The sequence below is a fragment of the Uloborus diversus genome, chromosome 6 (assembly GCF_026930045.1).
Source record: "Uloborus diversus isolate 005 chromosome 6, Udiv.v.3.1, whole genome shotgun sequence".
In the NCBI taxonomy this organism is placed as follows: domain Eukaryota; kingdom Metazoa; phylum Arthropoda; class Arachnida; order Araneae; family Uloboridae; genus Uloborus; species Uloborus diversus.
The window spans coordinates 86,124,589-86,138,601 of NC_072736.1; the positions used below are offsets into that span (position 1 = coordinate 86,124,589).

The 14,013-nt window shown below is 32.8% G+C and overlaps 1 protein-coding gene across 1 annotated transcript in view; it reads left to right on the forward strand.

Moving 5' to 3' along the window:
• Positions 1-14,013, forward strand: part of LOC129224851 (phosphatidylinositol 3-kinase regulatory subunit alpha-like) — a 133,220-nt gene that overhangs the window by 101,772 nt on the left and 17,435 nt on the right. Inside the window, exons 9-12 of the mRNA XM_054859397.1 lie at positions 950-1,060; positions 10,965-11,171; positions 13,001-13,211; positions 13,321-13,421. Coding sequence (XP_054715372.1) covers positions 950-1,060; positions 10,965-11,171; positions 13,001-13,211; positions 13,321-13,421 — 630 coding nt within the window. The remainder of the gene's footprint in view (positions 1-949; positions 1,061-10,964; positions 11,172-13,000; positions 13,212-13,320; positions 13,422-14,013) is intronic.

The following is a 14,013-nucleotide window of genomic DNA, read 5'->3' on the forward strand; positions in this document are numbered from 1 at the left end:
CCAAACACAGAGCATCACCTTCATCCGGTGCAAACTGGCCTTTGCCATTGCGTCACCATGTTCACCTGCCTGTTTCCATGTGCGTTTGCGCTAAACGTTGTTGTACAGGACCCATTTTTCATCGCCTGTCACTAATCGATCCAAAAACGGCTCGTTTTTGAGCCGCCCAAGTAAAGATACGGCAGCAGAAATTCGCTGAATTTTGTTGCTCTCGGTCAACAAATGGGGCACCCATATATCGAGCTTTAAATCTAATCCGATTTTTTTAAATACCGAAAAGCGGTTGATTGATCAACGTTAAGTGCTGTAGCAACTTCCTCTGTTGAAATTCGTGGAGTATTCTGAACTAAAGAACGCAAAACGTTGTCATTAATGTCCAAAGGTCGACCTGAGCATGGCTCGTCTTCCAGCTTAAAATCTCCGCAACAAAATTTTGCAAACCATTTTTCCACAGTTCGTTTAGCTGGTGCTTGATCTTGATAAATGTCTTGAATGTTTTTTATGGCTGCTGAAACGTTTATTCCCCTCTGAAACTCGTAAAGCATAACATGCCGTAAATGCACTTTATCAACACTCATTTTAAAAGTAATCTTTCTCGAAGCACTTTGTATCTGCCCAAATTATTTTGATTGGAATGAAAGCTGCACACATCACTTTTCCAACAATCTGACTTGCATAGATAGTGGTATTAATGACAACACATTACGCCCATTCTAACGCCATCTATTGCAACTTTGCACGAACTTTTACACTCACCCAATATCTGATTAATTTGGTAAACTAACTAAAATGCTGTTTGACCCTTCAAACTGGTGTTTAATTTTTTATAGAAATAAGTTTTTGTGAAATTTGAGGTGTTTGTACTAAATCATTCAAACATTGTTTTACTAATGTATGCATAAATTGAGTGAAACTAATATCATTGATATTTTATTTGTGTTTCATGTAGCAATATTTGGGAAAGACCTGAGCAGTCAATTTCGACCATCTGTTCAAAGTGCCCCTAGTCTAGTCTTAAGATGCATCCATGAAATAGAAACACGTGGAGCAGCCATTAACAGTAAGCACTCTATATCTTCAGTTTTTTTGATCGGTATAGTTATTTCTCATAGTATACAAAAAATCAAAATGACTAACATAACCAATTTCTAATCACATTGAAATCTCTAGACAAGGCCGTAGCCAGGAATTTTTTTCGGGTGGGGGGGGGGGGGCATGGTCAGAGGCAAGTGTGGTTCCAGACTAGTAGTCCAGGGGAGGGGGGATAGGATTCAAAGTTGCGTTTAATTGGAGTTTGCAAAATAAAACTAAAAGTAATAAAAAATTAGTTTGAAATAACTTTTTTATTAACTTATTATTAAACCTTGTGATGAGAACTTTTAGGAAACTTTTCTACTACTTTTTCTGGACAAACGCGGGAATATCCCGAAATACACTTAATAAAGTGAGCCCCGTCAATCACTCTTCTTTCGCCACATTTCTCGAAGCTGTTTTCAGTCTCAAACTATAGTTGCATTTAAAATGCTTGTTTTAAATGAATGTATTGATAATTCTTGCACCAAAAATATACTTCAAATACCCCCCAAAAATATATCTACAGATCAACTACATACCTGATTAAATACTTCTAAATATGTATGAACGTGAAATTTATCAGTAGTCAACTATACATGCGTTATCCTAAAAAATGAAATATTGACAATGAGTAAAAAGTCAGCATTTACCAAACGCACAAAGTGATGATACCAAATGCTAAAAAGCTATTTTTAGGGGGTGTTTAGGTGGTGAAATCAATGAAACATTCAACCCACCACGAAACTTGATGGTCCATCAGAGGACTGAGGGGACCCCAATCCCCTCTACTTTTGAAAGAGAAAATGGAAGAAGAACCAGTCTACGACATTCCCCATTTCGAACAATGACCCCTGTCCACTGCACATTTTTTGTGCGGAGGGGGGGGGGAGTCAGAGAAGGGGTCTGACTGAAAGAAAGAAGTAACCAGAGCCATAGAAGAGGAAGGGCTAGGTCTTAGCGCCTCGAAAGTAGGAACGGAGGGGGAAAGTGCCAGTGACGTCACTAGGTACACTCGATCTGGGACATTTGTGTTGTGCGTGCGTGCGTAATCCTCACTCTTTTCCCGTTTTTATGTTATTTCTTGAGGGTTAAGCTTCAAAAAGGAATGAAATACAAGGGTAAATGCTTTGAGTCCCATCGACAAGTTAATAAGCGATACGAAAAACAATAAACCTGATTAAAATCTACAATACAAATTTTTAATTTCTCTTGTGTAGTTTTGGATATTCTTTAGCCAATATTCCTGATTTAAAGGGGTAGAAAGCGGAAATTTCGCACAATAAAATTGAGCTTATAAAGAAATGAAAATAATTTACTGTGCTTGTCAAGTTTCCTCTCGTGTGTACATAATTTTGTCAGTTTAGGCTTTAAATAATATTAATAACATTGTTATTTCAATCTTGTCTCAAATAAAAAGAAAGAGATAAGATTGATACAAGGAATAATTAAAACATATTTGAATTTCGCGATACCATTTGAATCTAAATACTGCCGATATGTTTTAGAGAAAATTATTTTTTACGAAGTAACTATAACTCTGAACAAGAATCTTAACAAACGTTGTTTTTGAAAACTGAAGTAGAACCTCATTAACCTGGACTAATATAGGATCCAAGTCATCTAGATTGTTTAAAACGACTTAAACAAAACAACCTTTAAATTCAATCAATGTACATAAGTAAAATACTTGAACACAGTAAAAGTTGTATTTTGAATTCCAGAGAATGAAATATAAAGCTGCATTAAAGAAAATTAAAAAAATAAAAATACAGCCTTACAAGAATACATTATTGTACTAACGCGTTCTTCATTTATACCGTATGTACATTTAAATGGTTTTCCCAGATTAATGGGTGTTTACTGAAATTATTAATCAACATTTTATTCACTTCAATTTATAAATAACGTATTGAAATTTAGCAACGTAAACCAAGTTTAAAGTTTCAATGATTATCGCCAAATTTATAAAGCTAACTTATTTGTAGACTGAAAAATCTCTTCATGTCTGAATTCTACAAAACATTAGGTTACAGTAATTAATTGAAATCTTTCGGAATATTCTACAAAGTTTTCTTCTGTGATAAAGTCCATTTAAAAAAAAATGTCGGCGTACCTTTTGTAATCAGAAAGTTTTTCGTTCAAATATCGGATTCTTCCAAATGTTCTTACGCGAGAAAAAAGTTCAACAGCTTTTTTATATAGGTCAGGAAATTAGTCTTCCAATACAGAAGAACAATTACCGTACTACCCCGCATTATTCGGCATGCCGGAAAAAAGCGAGGTTGACCAGCACGCCGAGAAATTCGAATTGTCCGGCATGCCGGATAATTCGGGGTTTATTTCGCATTAAAACAAAAGTAAATTTTCCCGTTCCGGTCCAATCAAAAGTCAAACCACTGTAAGTAAAAAAATAAATAAATCGCGAAAGTAACCTTTTTTCAAAATAAATGTGCATTTCATATAACATGTGCGTGCTATTTATGATAGGACATAACTAATGGATTTGATTACATGCCAATAAAGTAATCAGTTCAGAAACAATCATCGTTACTGCGATTTATTCATATTTTTTTTACATAAAAATATTTTAGGTTCCTTTCAGAGAGGTAAGTTTAATTTTTATTTATTGAAGAGCTATGGTAAATTATTTAGCACTGGTTTAGGGGCGGACTCTTACTGCTTAAATGTTTGCTTACATAGTTTCAATTTAATTTTTATAAAATTATTTGTTATCAAACAATATTTTTCTTGTAAAAATAACAAATGGCATTGTTAGTAAATATTTTCACAAAATTAAACTGTTTGTTAATATCAATAAGATATGAAAAGAATTCATATTCATTTTTAAGCTGATCATATATTTTTTATATTATTATTATTTTTTTCCTAACCTCGATTTTTCCGGCATGCCGGAAAGGACCAGGCAAGTGTTATTGAAAATCTGGTAACCCCCAAATTTTGCGGCATGCCGGATAATGTGGGGTAATACGGTAAATGGCCAAGCTTTTGTACAATCACAAAAACACTAATGTATCTGATTTGAAAGCTTTAAATGATCACAAAAAAAAAAAAAAAAGAAAAGAAAAGAAAAGCTCCTACAAAAATAGATACACGATTGAAATAATCACGATACGGTGCTCATTTTACATGCGAATTATTAATTATTTTAAGCATGGGGATACAGTGTTCAAGAAATTGTTTAGTTAAATCTATTGAATAATATTTACAAAGAAATTTCATGCATTACATCTAGATATTGTAATTTTACGGTTGGAGGAAACTTATTACGGTCTCACAGTGCCGTTAATAAACTTATTAAATATCATTAACTTGCAATGTGACAGGGTTGAACCAAATCCTGCATTAAAAAATAACTTCGTACACCACATTTTATGAAATTTGCCTAGCTCTTTATCTTAACTTTTTAAAATTCTTCCTCCAATTATTTATTGAAGCAGCTTCAAATTTAGTATTCCATAAAAAAAAAGCATTTAAAAACAGAAAAGAAGGTTGTATTCTCAATTTTTTTATGTGTTTTGAGCTCTTTGAAAATTTTGAAGGAAAGCTTAAGTTTCCGGAACTTTTTCAGTACTAGGCCATCAGCACGTGAAGGCATTTTCAATACTTTCAAATATAATTACACACAAATATTTTCGATTCTAAAAAATGTGACCTTTAATGTCTACTTTAGCATAACGTGGAGGAAAAATGACCTGCAACTGATCTAGCGCAGGAGCATATTTCTGAAAAAAACCTAGTCAAATGTTATGAGACATTTCCAAATTAAAAAACCTTGAAAACAATATTCATATCCTTATTCATAATAAGTGATTTTTAACCTTGTCTGGGATTGGCCTGGGCCCCTTCAACTGCTTCTTTAACAACCCTTGTACAGAGAACAAATTTTTAAATTGTATTTTAGCTAAGGCATACAGCAGTTCTTTGGGCACACACACACTGGATTGTCCCGCATAAGGCTCCTAGACCCGCGGAGTGTACCCGATGACGTCAAAAACGAATTTTCTACTCTCGCTGTCCTTTCGGCGGTGGAAGGGAAAGATCAAAGGATTGAGCTAGCCCTTGTAACTTTTATGGCCCTGGAAGTAACAAGGTGAAGGGGAAACATTTTGATTAGAGGATTCAGAGTCTTGGTTGTTTCTTTTCTTCCTTTCTTTTTTTTTTTTTTTTTTTGAATGGAGAAGGAAAAACTAAAAAAGGGAAGGACTAAAAAGTTTGTGTCCTAGAATTTCGGGGGGGGGGGGGGGGGATTTGTCCCGATGGGGTCTCCACCTTGTCTACAGCCCTGTCTCTAGACAAAGGATTTACACCGGTATTCTCCACTCCGGTTAAAACTCGGACCAAGGCTTAAACCTCGAAGTTGAAAAACTACTCTATTCTCCATCCCGGTTTGGCGTTAAACTCGGTCACGGAACGCCCACTTCCAGAGCTGGGCTTGTAACCGCTACTTCGACGGTTTAAAACTAGATTTCCTTCCCATCATTCCTTTGTGAGCAAACAAAATGGACGACGGCTGTTTGGATTATTTTGAGTGATTTGCAAATGCTAGAAACTATTGATAAACATTCGCTAACTTGACGTCAGAGAAACAAAGATTAATTACAAAATTTAATCAGAATTAACATTCGTTATAGGTGTTATCAAAAAGTACGGCCGAAAACATTAATGCAATGATCAACAGAATGGTGCGAAAAAAATCATTTTTTTTTTATTTCCACGCCACTGTAGCGCGGAAAAGTTGCGTTTGGTAAGCATTTTTTTTTTAAAATCTGATTTATTTCTGCCGCACCGTTTCTTCGTATTTTAAACTTTCGCCTCAATTAACAACAAAAACGTTACAAAAGAATACTGCATGAAAAAATAACTATTTGGGGGGGAGGGATTAGATGCCACTTCTGAGAGAATATCTTAGAACACTTTCGTCCCTTACAAACTATCCTTTATCAAATAATTTCTGGAACACGAAAACTTATTATTTTTTTTAATGCAGCATTGCTCCAATTTTAAAATGCAGGTCAAACAATTTTTAAACCGCTAATAGTTTTTTAAACAAATTCTTCCCTGAATTACAGTCATATAACGTCACAACGGAGCTTTTATAATTGCTAAAGTTTTGTTTTAAATTTGTGAAAAATGTGGCAGAATAGCACTTGCCATTATTTTTATGAGTTTGGGGAAAATGGAAAAAATGGTCTGAAGCAAAATAATCAGGAGTGCTCACCTCGGCTGTGGGAGGAGGGGGGGGGGGGGGCGTCATGGCGCAGAATATGCCATGAAATTTTTCGGGGGGGGGGCTGTTCAAGGAATAATTTCTTCTTTTTTTAGAGGGGTCATCCAATTTGGGGGGTCTTTGAAGTGTTCGGGAGGGAGGGGGGTGCCCTTGCTCTTAGGGAGGGCGGGGGCACCCCTGGAAAAATCAATTACTTTTCTTAAACAGTAGTACATGTTGCAACTTTTTTACTCTAACAAGGTATCTTGTCCAATTGAGAGACTCTGAATTACCTAAATCATTCCAAGACAGAAAATGACAGAATGAAGTTGAATGTTCCACAAAATTTCAATGCGCAACACAATAATACCTAAACGAATTTAAAATTATCTTTGTTTCAAATAATTATAAATAAAACGGTTCAGTAGATTTTTAACTGCAGAAGAAATTACTATTACTAGCTTCATGAACACATTAATGTGGAAAAATATTCTCAATGGATGAAATAACATTTGATTTTATGCTAGGGAATGTAAATATAGAAGCAATTAGAATGTGACTTTATTTTTGCATACAAACATGCATGTAATTACAAGACAGGGGATGAGAAAGAGCTTTGAAAAACAAGTGATTGTAAAAATTAAGGTGTGAATGATAACAAGGAATTTTTACATGGGCGTCCATATGCAAAATTTTAAGAGGAGGGGGGTGGGACTCAGGTATTTTCCATATGTTTTAGCAGGATATTTTCCCGCGGAAACCGATTTCAGTACAGATTTTAGAGCGAATAAAATTTGACATTTTTACTTATTCAATAATGGCTGGAAAAGAAATGTTTTTACATTTTAGCAAAGAAAAAAATACTAAAGCAAGGAAGTTGTAATTTCTAAAGAGATGGGGGGGGGGGGCTTGAGTCCACACTTGCCCCCTCCCCATATGGGTGCCCTTGAATTTTTGGATGATAAAAATATAAAATTATTTTTTCAACTTTTAGAAAGGACTATATTGTTGGGAAAAATAAGTTCTTCACATGGAAAACGAATGCAGAGCAAAATTCAGTTGATGAATTTGCCCTGTGTCGTTTATATTAATAAGTTTATGGATTTTAAAGACAATAAATGTTAACAAATGTTTCATGAAATGGAACAGATGGAGGGGGGAGGGGATCGGGTTCTAAAGCTAATACATTGTAACAAGTTTTTAATAATATTATAGATTATTTTTCTTTTCTATGTTTTTAATTCTTTTCTTTCTTTCTTTCAAATGCATTTACAACATAGAAGAAAATATTAAGCTTCTATATTATTCAAAAATGTTTACTTCACACACAAGAAAAAAAAACATTTATGACTGACAGATTTTCAATATTAGAAAGAGATTAATATATTAATCAGTAGCGTATCTAGATTGGGGGAAACAACAGTCTGCTCCGGAATTGCATCCAAAGTGGATTTCAAAGTTAGTAAAATAAATAAATTTTAATTAATTCTCTGAAGTTTTCCCATTTTTTCTTAAATCATATTTAATTCATTAAATGTCAACGAAAACAAAGCACAATATTGCGCTTGGACGGAGCTCGTTACATATGCGTCTAGGGCAAATTTTACATAAAATTTTTTCGTAATTATTAAACTCGTTTTTTTAATAGTTACAACGCCAAAATAAAAATAAGTTGTTGTTTCTAAAAAATAGCACAAACTTAATATTTACATAAAACATCTTTTGGAAAGAGGGGGGGGGGGGGGATTTCGTAAATTACAGCCCGGCCCAGATGAAACCCTTGCCAAGAATGTGACTATATTATTGAATTAGTTTTTATTTCATCTTGATTAATAACAAGATGAAAAAAAAAACATTTAATTAATAACAAGATAAAAAACTTTTTAAGTTTCTATACAGAAACATTAAAAAAATGCATTGATGTCTTTAAATTTCAAATTGAGTCTAATAAAAAAAAATTGCATGAACTAGATCCATTTTGCTACTCCCAATTCTTATTATATGTCAATCATTCTTCTGCGCGCGAATTTACTACCACGTGGAATGCAGTCATGTAGAAAATGTCACGTGAGTCACGCTACCCAATGGTAACAGCCGTTTCATTTCTCCTTCAGTTAAAACTCGGCTCCCCTAAATCGTGCTTGAAATGACTTGAAGAATACGCACCGCGTTCGAAACTAGTTTTCCCTTACTTCTCGGTTTTGGGGAGCCGAGTTTCATCTCCGTTCTGTGACGGTATTGAGAATACGGCCCTTAGTCCACTTAGACCTGAAAACTTATTCTGATCATGTTTACAAAACATTTGGTAAAATTTATTAAAAAATATCTAGTTTTGGTAAAATTAAACCGGGTAAAATTCACTCTGCTATGCTGCAGCATTTCTTGACATTGGTGAAATAAGCTGAGACCAAACAAAGAAAGTAGTCCCCAACTCAGTATCTGAATTTTTGGTGAAATTAGGCACTTCATTTTAAAAATCAGATTAAATTGTTAAATAAATGCATATGTAGCATTTTTTGTCAAAATTTCTGTAAATTGTTAAATATTTCCAATTTATCAGCATCTTAGTGTGGCATAGTATATCCATTTGAATCGAAAAAGTACAGTCAAACCTCCATATATCAAAACTTCCACATATCGAAATTTTCTATATATCGAAATCCCAGCAAATTTCTATGTTCATTACATTAAAAAATTGTTTCAATATATCGAAAAAATCTCTATATAAGGATTTTTTTTTCGAGACATTCGTAGATTTTTTTTTCTCTTTAGACTGTTTGTCTCATGAAAAATAAAGATTAGGAGAGAAAAATTTTGTTCACTAAAGGTTGCTATGAAACTCATAAGGAATCTGGGGTTGAGGGGTATGTAGATAGGTCGTTGTTTCTTTCTAGATTCCCTCAAGTTTATTTCAAATATCTCAGTTGTAACCAGTAGCATTGTAAAATCAGTTTCAAGTCATCCCTTTTGTCTGTTGATTATCGTTCCTAGTCGTTTTAGCTGCAGTAAAAATCAGTCAAGTTAAGGAGATTAATTTTTTTCTTTTCTCTTGATTTGTCAAAACGAAAATCCTCTAATAATGCGGATCAAGTTGAATTGCCGAAGAATGAAGATGTATGGAGGCGCAAAAATGTAATTTCTGTTATTTTTTTTTAATTATTAACTTTCTTTTAATCCGATGCTTGTATAAATTAGAAATTAGGTTTCATGCACGAAAATTAGCTTTAATTTTAATGTTTTAGGAGATTTTTAGGATAAAATAAGATCGTTTCTATATATCGAAATTTCTATTTATCGAATTTTTTTTCCGGCAATTTGCTGCTTCGATATATGGAGATCTGACTGTATTTGAGTTTTTCCTAGCGGATTAGGTTTCAACAAAATATCTTACAGCTTTTAATGATCGGGAAGGAGTCAAAAATTACTTTTCAATTCTTTAATATAAAACTTGTATTTCATGATGAGAGCACCCCACGACTGGTATAAGATAGCTAAAATGGCGTCAATAAAGCTCTACAGGGTATCATGGTCCCTCAGCACTTCCATCACTGCACAAATCCTTTTTAGAGAAATCTATAAAATCTAGAGAGAGGAAGCCTACCGTGTGCACACACTGGATTTTCTCAGGCTCTTAACTAATTCTCATCGAAACCATTATTAGCTAACATTTGGTGTTCATAAAGACATGAATTATTTGAAGAGGAGGTTTTAAATGATCTCGCGAAAAACACACAAAAAATTAATATAAGATTAAAGAAAAACTAATAATAAATATTCTGTGCCTTTTCCCACTTTCTTCGTTTCATAGTGATATCAATACGAATTATTAATTGTTTTTACGCAGTTACTTTGAATGAATAGTTACTAATCTGTAGAAATTCTCTGATATTGAATAATTACGCATTGTAAATAAATGGGAAAGAAAGCAACGATTTTCGATTTTGAAAACCCCTCCCAGAAAAATTTTCTGGCTGCGCCACTGATTTCAAGAGGTTTTGTAGTGATAACACATATAATAAACTAAGATGTTTCTTTGTGTTAAACACACTTCCAAAGAAAACGATAAAACCTAGAAACATGAAATTTGGTATACATGGATAATTTTTGCCTACCTTGTGCTCCTCAGAGCTGGAATTTTGAAAAATTAGAAGAAAAAGTTATTTAATTTTTATGTGATTTTAAGCACTTTTTATTCCAACCGACACCCAACTAATTGTTCTGTCATGTATTGTTGTAAAAAGCGAAACTCAATGTGCAATAGGTTTAATGTATAGCTTTCATTAATTCTTTCCATTAAAACTATTCTATCCAATAGAATATACTAAGGTCTGAATAAGAATTTATTTCCTTTTCGTGACTTCATTGAAGAGTCAATATTCCAGAATGAAAAATTGTAGTATTAAGAAAGAATAGTTTACATTTGACAAAATGTCCATGCATTTTTTCTTTTATAAGTTTGTCTAGTTGCTGCAGCGTTTCTGTTTTTTATAATAAAGAATTTACTTTAAAATAAAATTGATAATTAAATGTAACTGTTCAAAATCAGTATCTTAATAAGCTACTGTAATGAAGATATTGTTTTTGTCAGTTGATGAATTAGATCTTTAAATATTTCTTCTGTTGTTATTGCTGAAACTTACTTTAAATCTCTCTTTAATTTCAGATTTAGACCTTTACAGAGTGTATCGGACTTCAGCTGCAACTGATGTTGTTGCCGAGCTACGGCAAAAGTTAAGTGAAGACGTTGAACGCACAAACCTAGCCAGCTATGAACCACATTGCATAGCTAGTGCCTTAAAAAAATATTTACGTGAATTACCCAATCCAGTATTCCCTGTGCAAATGTATGATAAATTTATTGAAATCACAAGTAAGTTTTTTTTTTTTTTAATAATATGATTGTAGAAAATTAGGTTTTGCAAAAGAATATGTGTATATAACTCAAACTAATTTATATTTATAAAATGGGTGCACACTAATTGTCTCAACCCAAGTATATTTTAGTGAATGAATTATTCCCTCTATCTTATAATATACATTTTTTCTCTCACCTGTTTTTCTGTCAGACCGCAAGATCTTCCTTATTCCTTCATCAATTTCCATGATTTACCTCTCATTTTAAAACTTATCGTGTTGACTAATGACGAAGAATGAACCCATGATCCAAAAATGCACTACTTCTCTTAAATTTGAGATTTAAAATCATCTGAGAGGTTTTCTAATGGATGCATCCTTTAACGGATTACAAATTTTCGCTTGGATTGTCAGAAGGGAGACCAGGTAGCTCAGTTGGTAGAGCATTCAGCTTTCAATGGAATAGTCCCAGGGTCGAGCCTCTAATCCAGTGGCCTGCCGATATTGCATTTTTAAAGTACACTCAAACCTGTTTTTGTGCGATTTTTTTATTAAACTTATGAATTGCACTAGAATTATATACGATTTTTATAAATTTTTTTTATATTTCAGTTATTGCATTTTTAAAGTACATTCAAACCTGTTTTTGTGCTTTTTTTTTTTTTTGTGCGGTGTATGAATATTTCACACAAATTGGGACTTAGTTGACTGGCCTATTTTTAAAATGAGTGCTTAATATTGTAATTTTGAGCAATTTTTTTTTTGTGTGATTTTTTTAAAAAAAATTTTTTAAATTTTTTTTATGGGGTCTCTATTGACCGCACAAAAACAGGTTTGAGTGTACACATTTTACCTATAAGATCATAGGCACTAAAATTAATGTAAAGGAAATGTTCATCGCTTTTTTGACTCCTTGATGCAGCCTTCATTAAGCATACTGAACTGTGACAGAGTGTGCGTTTTTAAGTCTTACTGCAATGCAGTTCATGAGTTATTGAGTTTGGTAATTTTCTGCCTCGCGAATATGTGAGTTTTTACAGCAGGGCTATAAATTTCAAGCACGAATGCTTTGTACGTTTCAGATAGTCATCATTTATTCAATATTTTTTGCTAAATACTTTTGACCTGAAATTTTATCTTCATCAAATAAAACCACCAAAAATCTTAATTTTTTTTTTTTTTTTTTTTTTTTTTTCCAGTTTATCTAAACCAGTGTTTCTTGACCTTTTTTTGACATAGGAACTGGTAAAGTTGTATAGGTTTTACAGATTAGTGTTTCTCTTCTTTTTTTTTTGGTTCATACAGAAGCTTCACTAGATGTTTAAAAAACTACTAAATAAGTTAATAGCAATATTTCACTACAATCTGTTACAATGTTGTTTAAATGAGAAGACAGCAACTGTAGTTAGCAAATAAGTGAAAAAAAATTGCAGAAAATTATAGGAAAACAATTACAATAGCCGATTTGTTTCTTATTTTGAATGCAAAATATCAGAACTTACAAGCATGAGCACACTATTGTTGCTATTCTTCCAATTCCACTGTTGCCAAAATGACTGGTTCTAAATTCCAAAATTACAGCATTAACCAGCAGTTGAAAAACAATGATCTAAACTGATTTTGTCACACAACTTACTATTGGAAGCTTATTTCAATCTCGTTCAACAAAAATTCAATAATTTCTATTACCTTACATATTTCATTTAACTGCCGCCAAAAGAGCTGTAATAAAACAAAATGTTTTTAGGAAAATTCAAACTTGAACTTTTCTCTGGTAGATCTTGAAGAAGCAAGTTCAAATATATTAAATTTCTGTGACTTAATTCCTTTTTTTTTTCTCTTCAGGAAACATTAGAAATAATGATCACTGTGCACAGGCATTAGAGCAATTAGTTCATCAGCTTCCCATTCATCATAAATCAACCCTTCAAACATTAATGGCTCATTTTTGTCGAGTCTGTCGTTTGCAATATTCAAGAGGTATCAAAGAACCTCCAACGATTCTTATACAAGTGCTTTGCCACATTTTACTTAGGCCACCTTGGGAGAGGATTGTGTAAGTGCAAGCTTAAAATTATGAATATATATATTTATTTATTTAACATTTATGCCTATCTGCTTTTCCGTAGTAAATAGTGATGCCATTTTTTTTTTAAATTTTCCAGCCAAATTGTATACAATACTGAAACACATATCAGACTGGTTGAATTGTTACTATTGAAAGGAAAATGGGGAGAACAGATGCCTGTATTTGATTCTGCTCCAGGTACTTAAAAAAAGTTTTTAAAAAAATTTTATGTGTACTTGATTTTTACTTTTTATACCTTGCCATATTGTGAGATGTTTATACTGTGAAATCCCGTTACAACAAATACCTATGTAACAAAATATTCGTTTTAACAAAATAAATATTCATTCCCGATTTCATTGCCACTACTTTGTTTGAATTCCGTTGCAGGAAACAAAATATACGGTCTCTTGAACTTTGTTGCAACAGGATTTCACTGTATTTGACATATTCATTGCCAAGCTTAAAATTGAAATTTTGTGTGGTGGCCCAAATTCAAAATTTTTTATTTAGTTCTTATTGTGCTCAAAATAAGCCAATATGTTATTTGCATCTTTTTATAAAATCTACATAGAGGAGAAATCAATATTTATTAGGAACTTACTGGTTTTGTTTTCATTTAACTAATTGGCCTCGCAATTGCACATTTTATAATGTCATTAAAACTTACATATCTATTGAACTTACTCTAAATTGTAAATTACTTACATTTCAAAAAATAAGACAAAAACCAATCTTTCTCCTTGTAGCTAATAGAATTATCACATGCCATTTATATTATTTTAAGAGA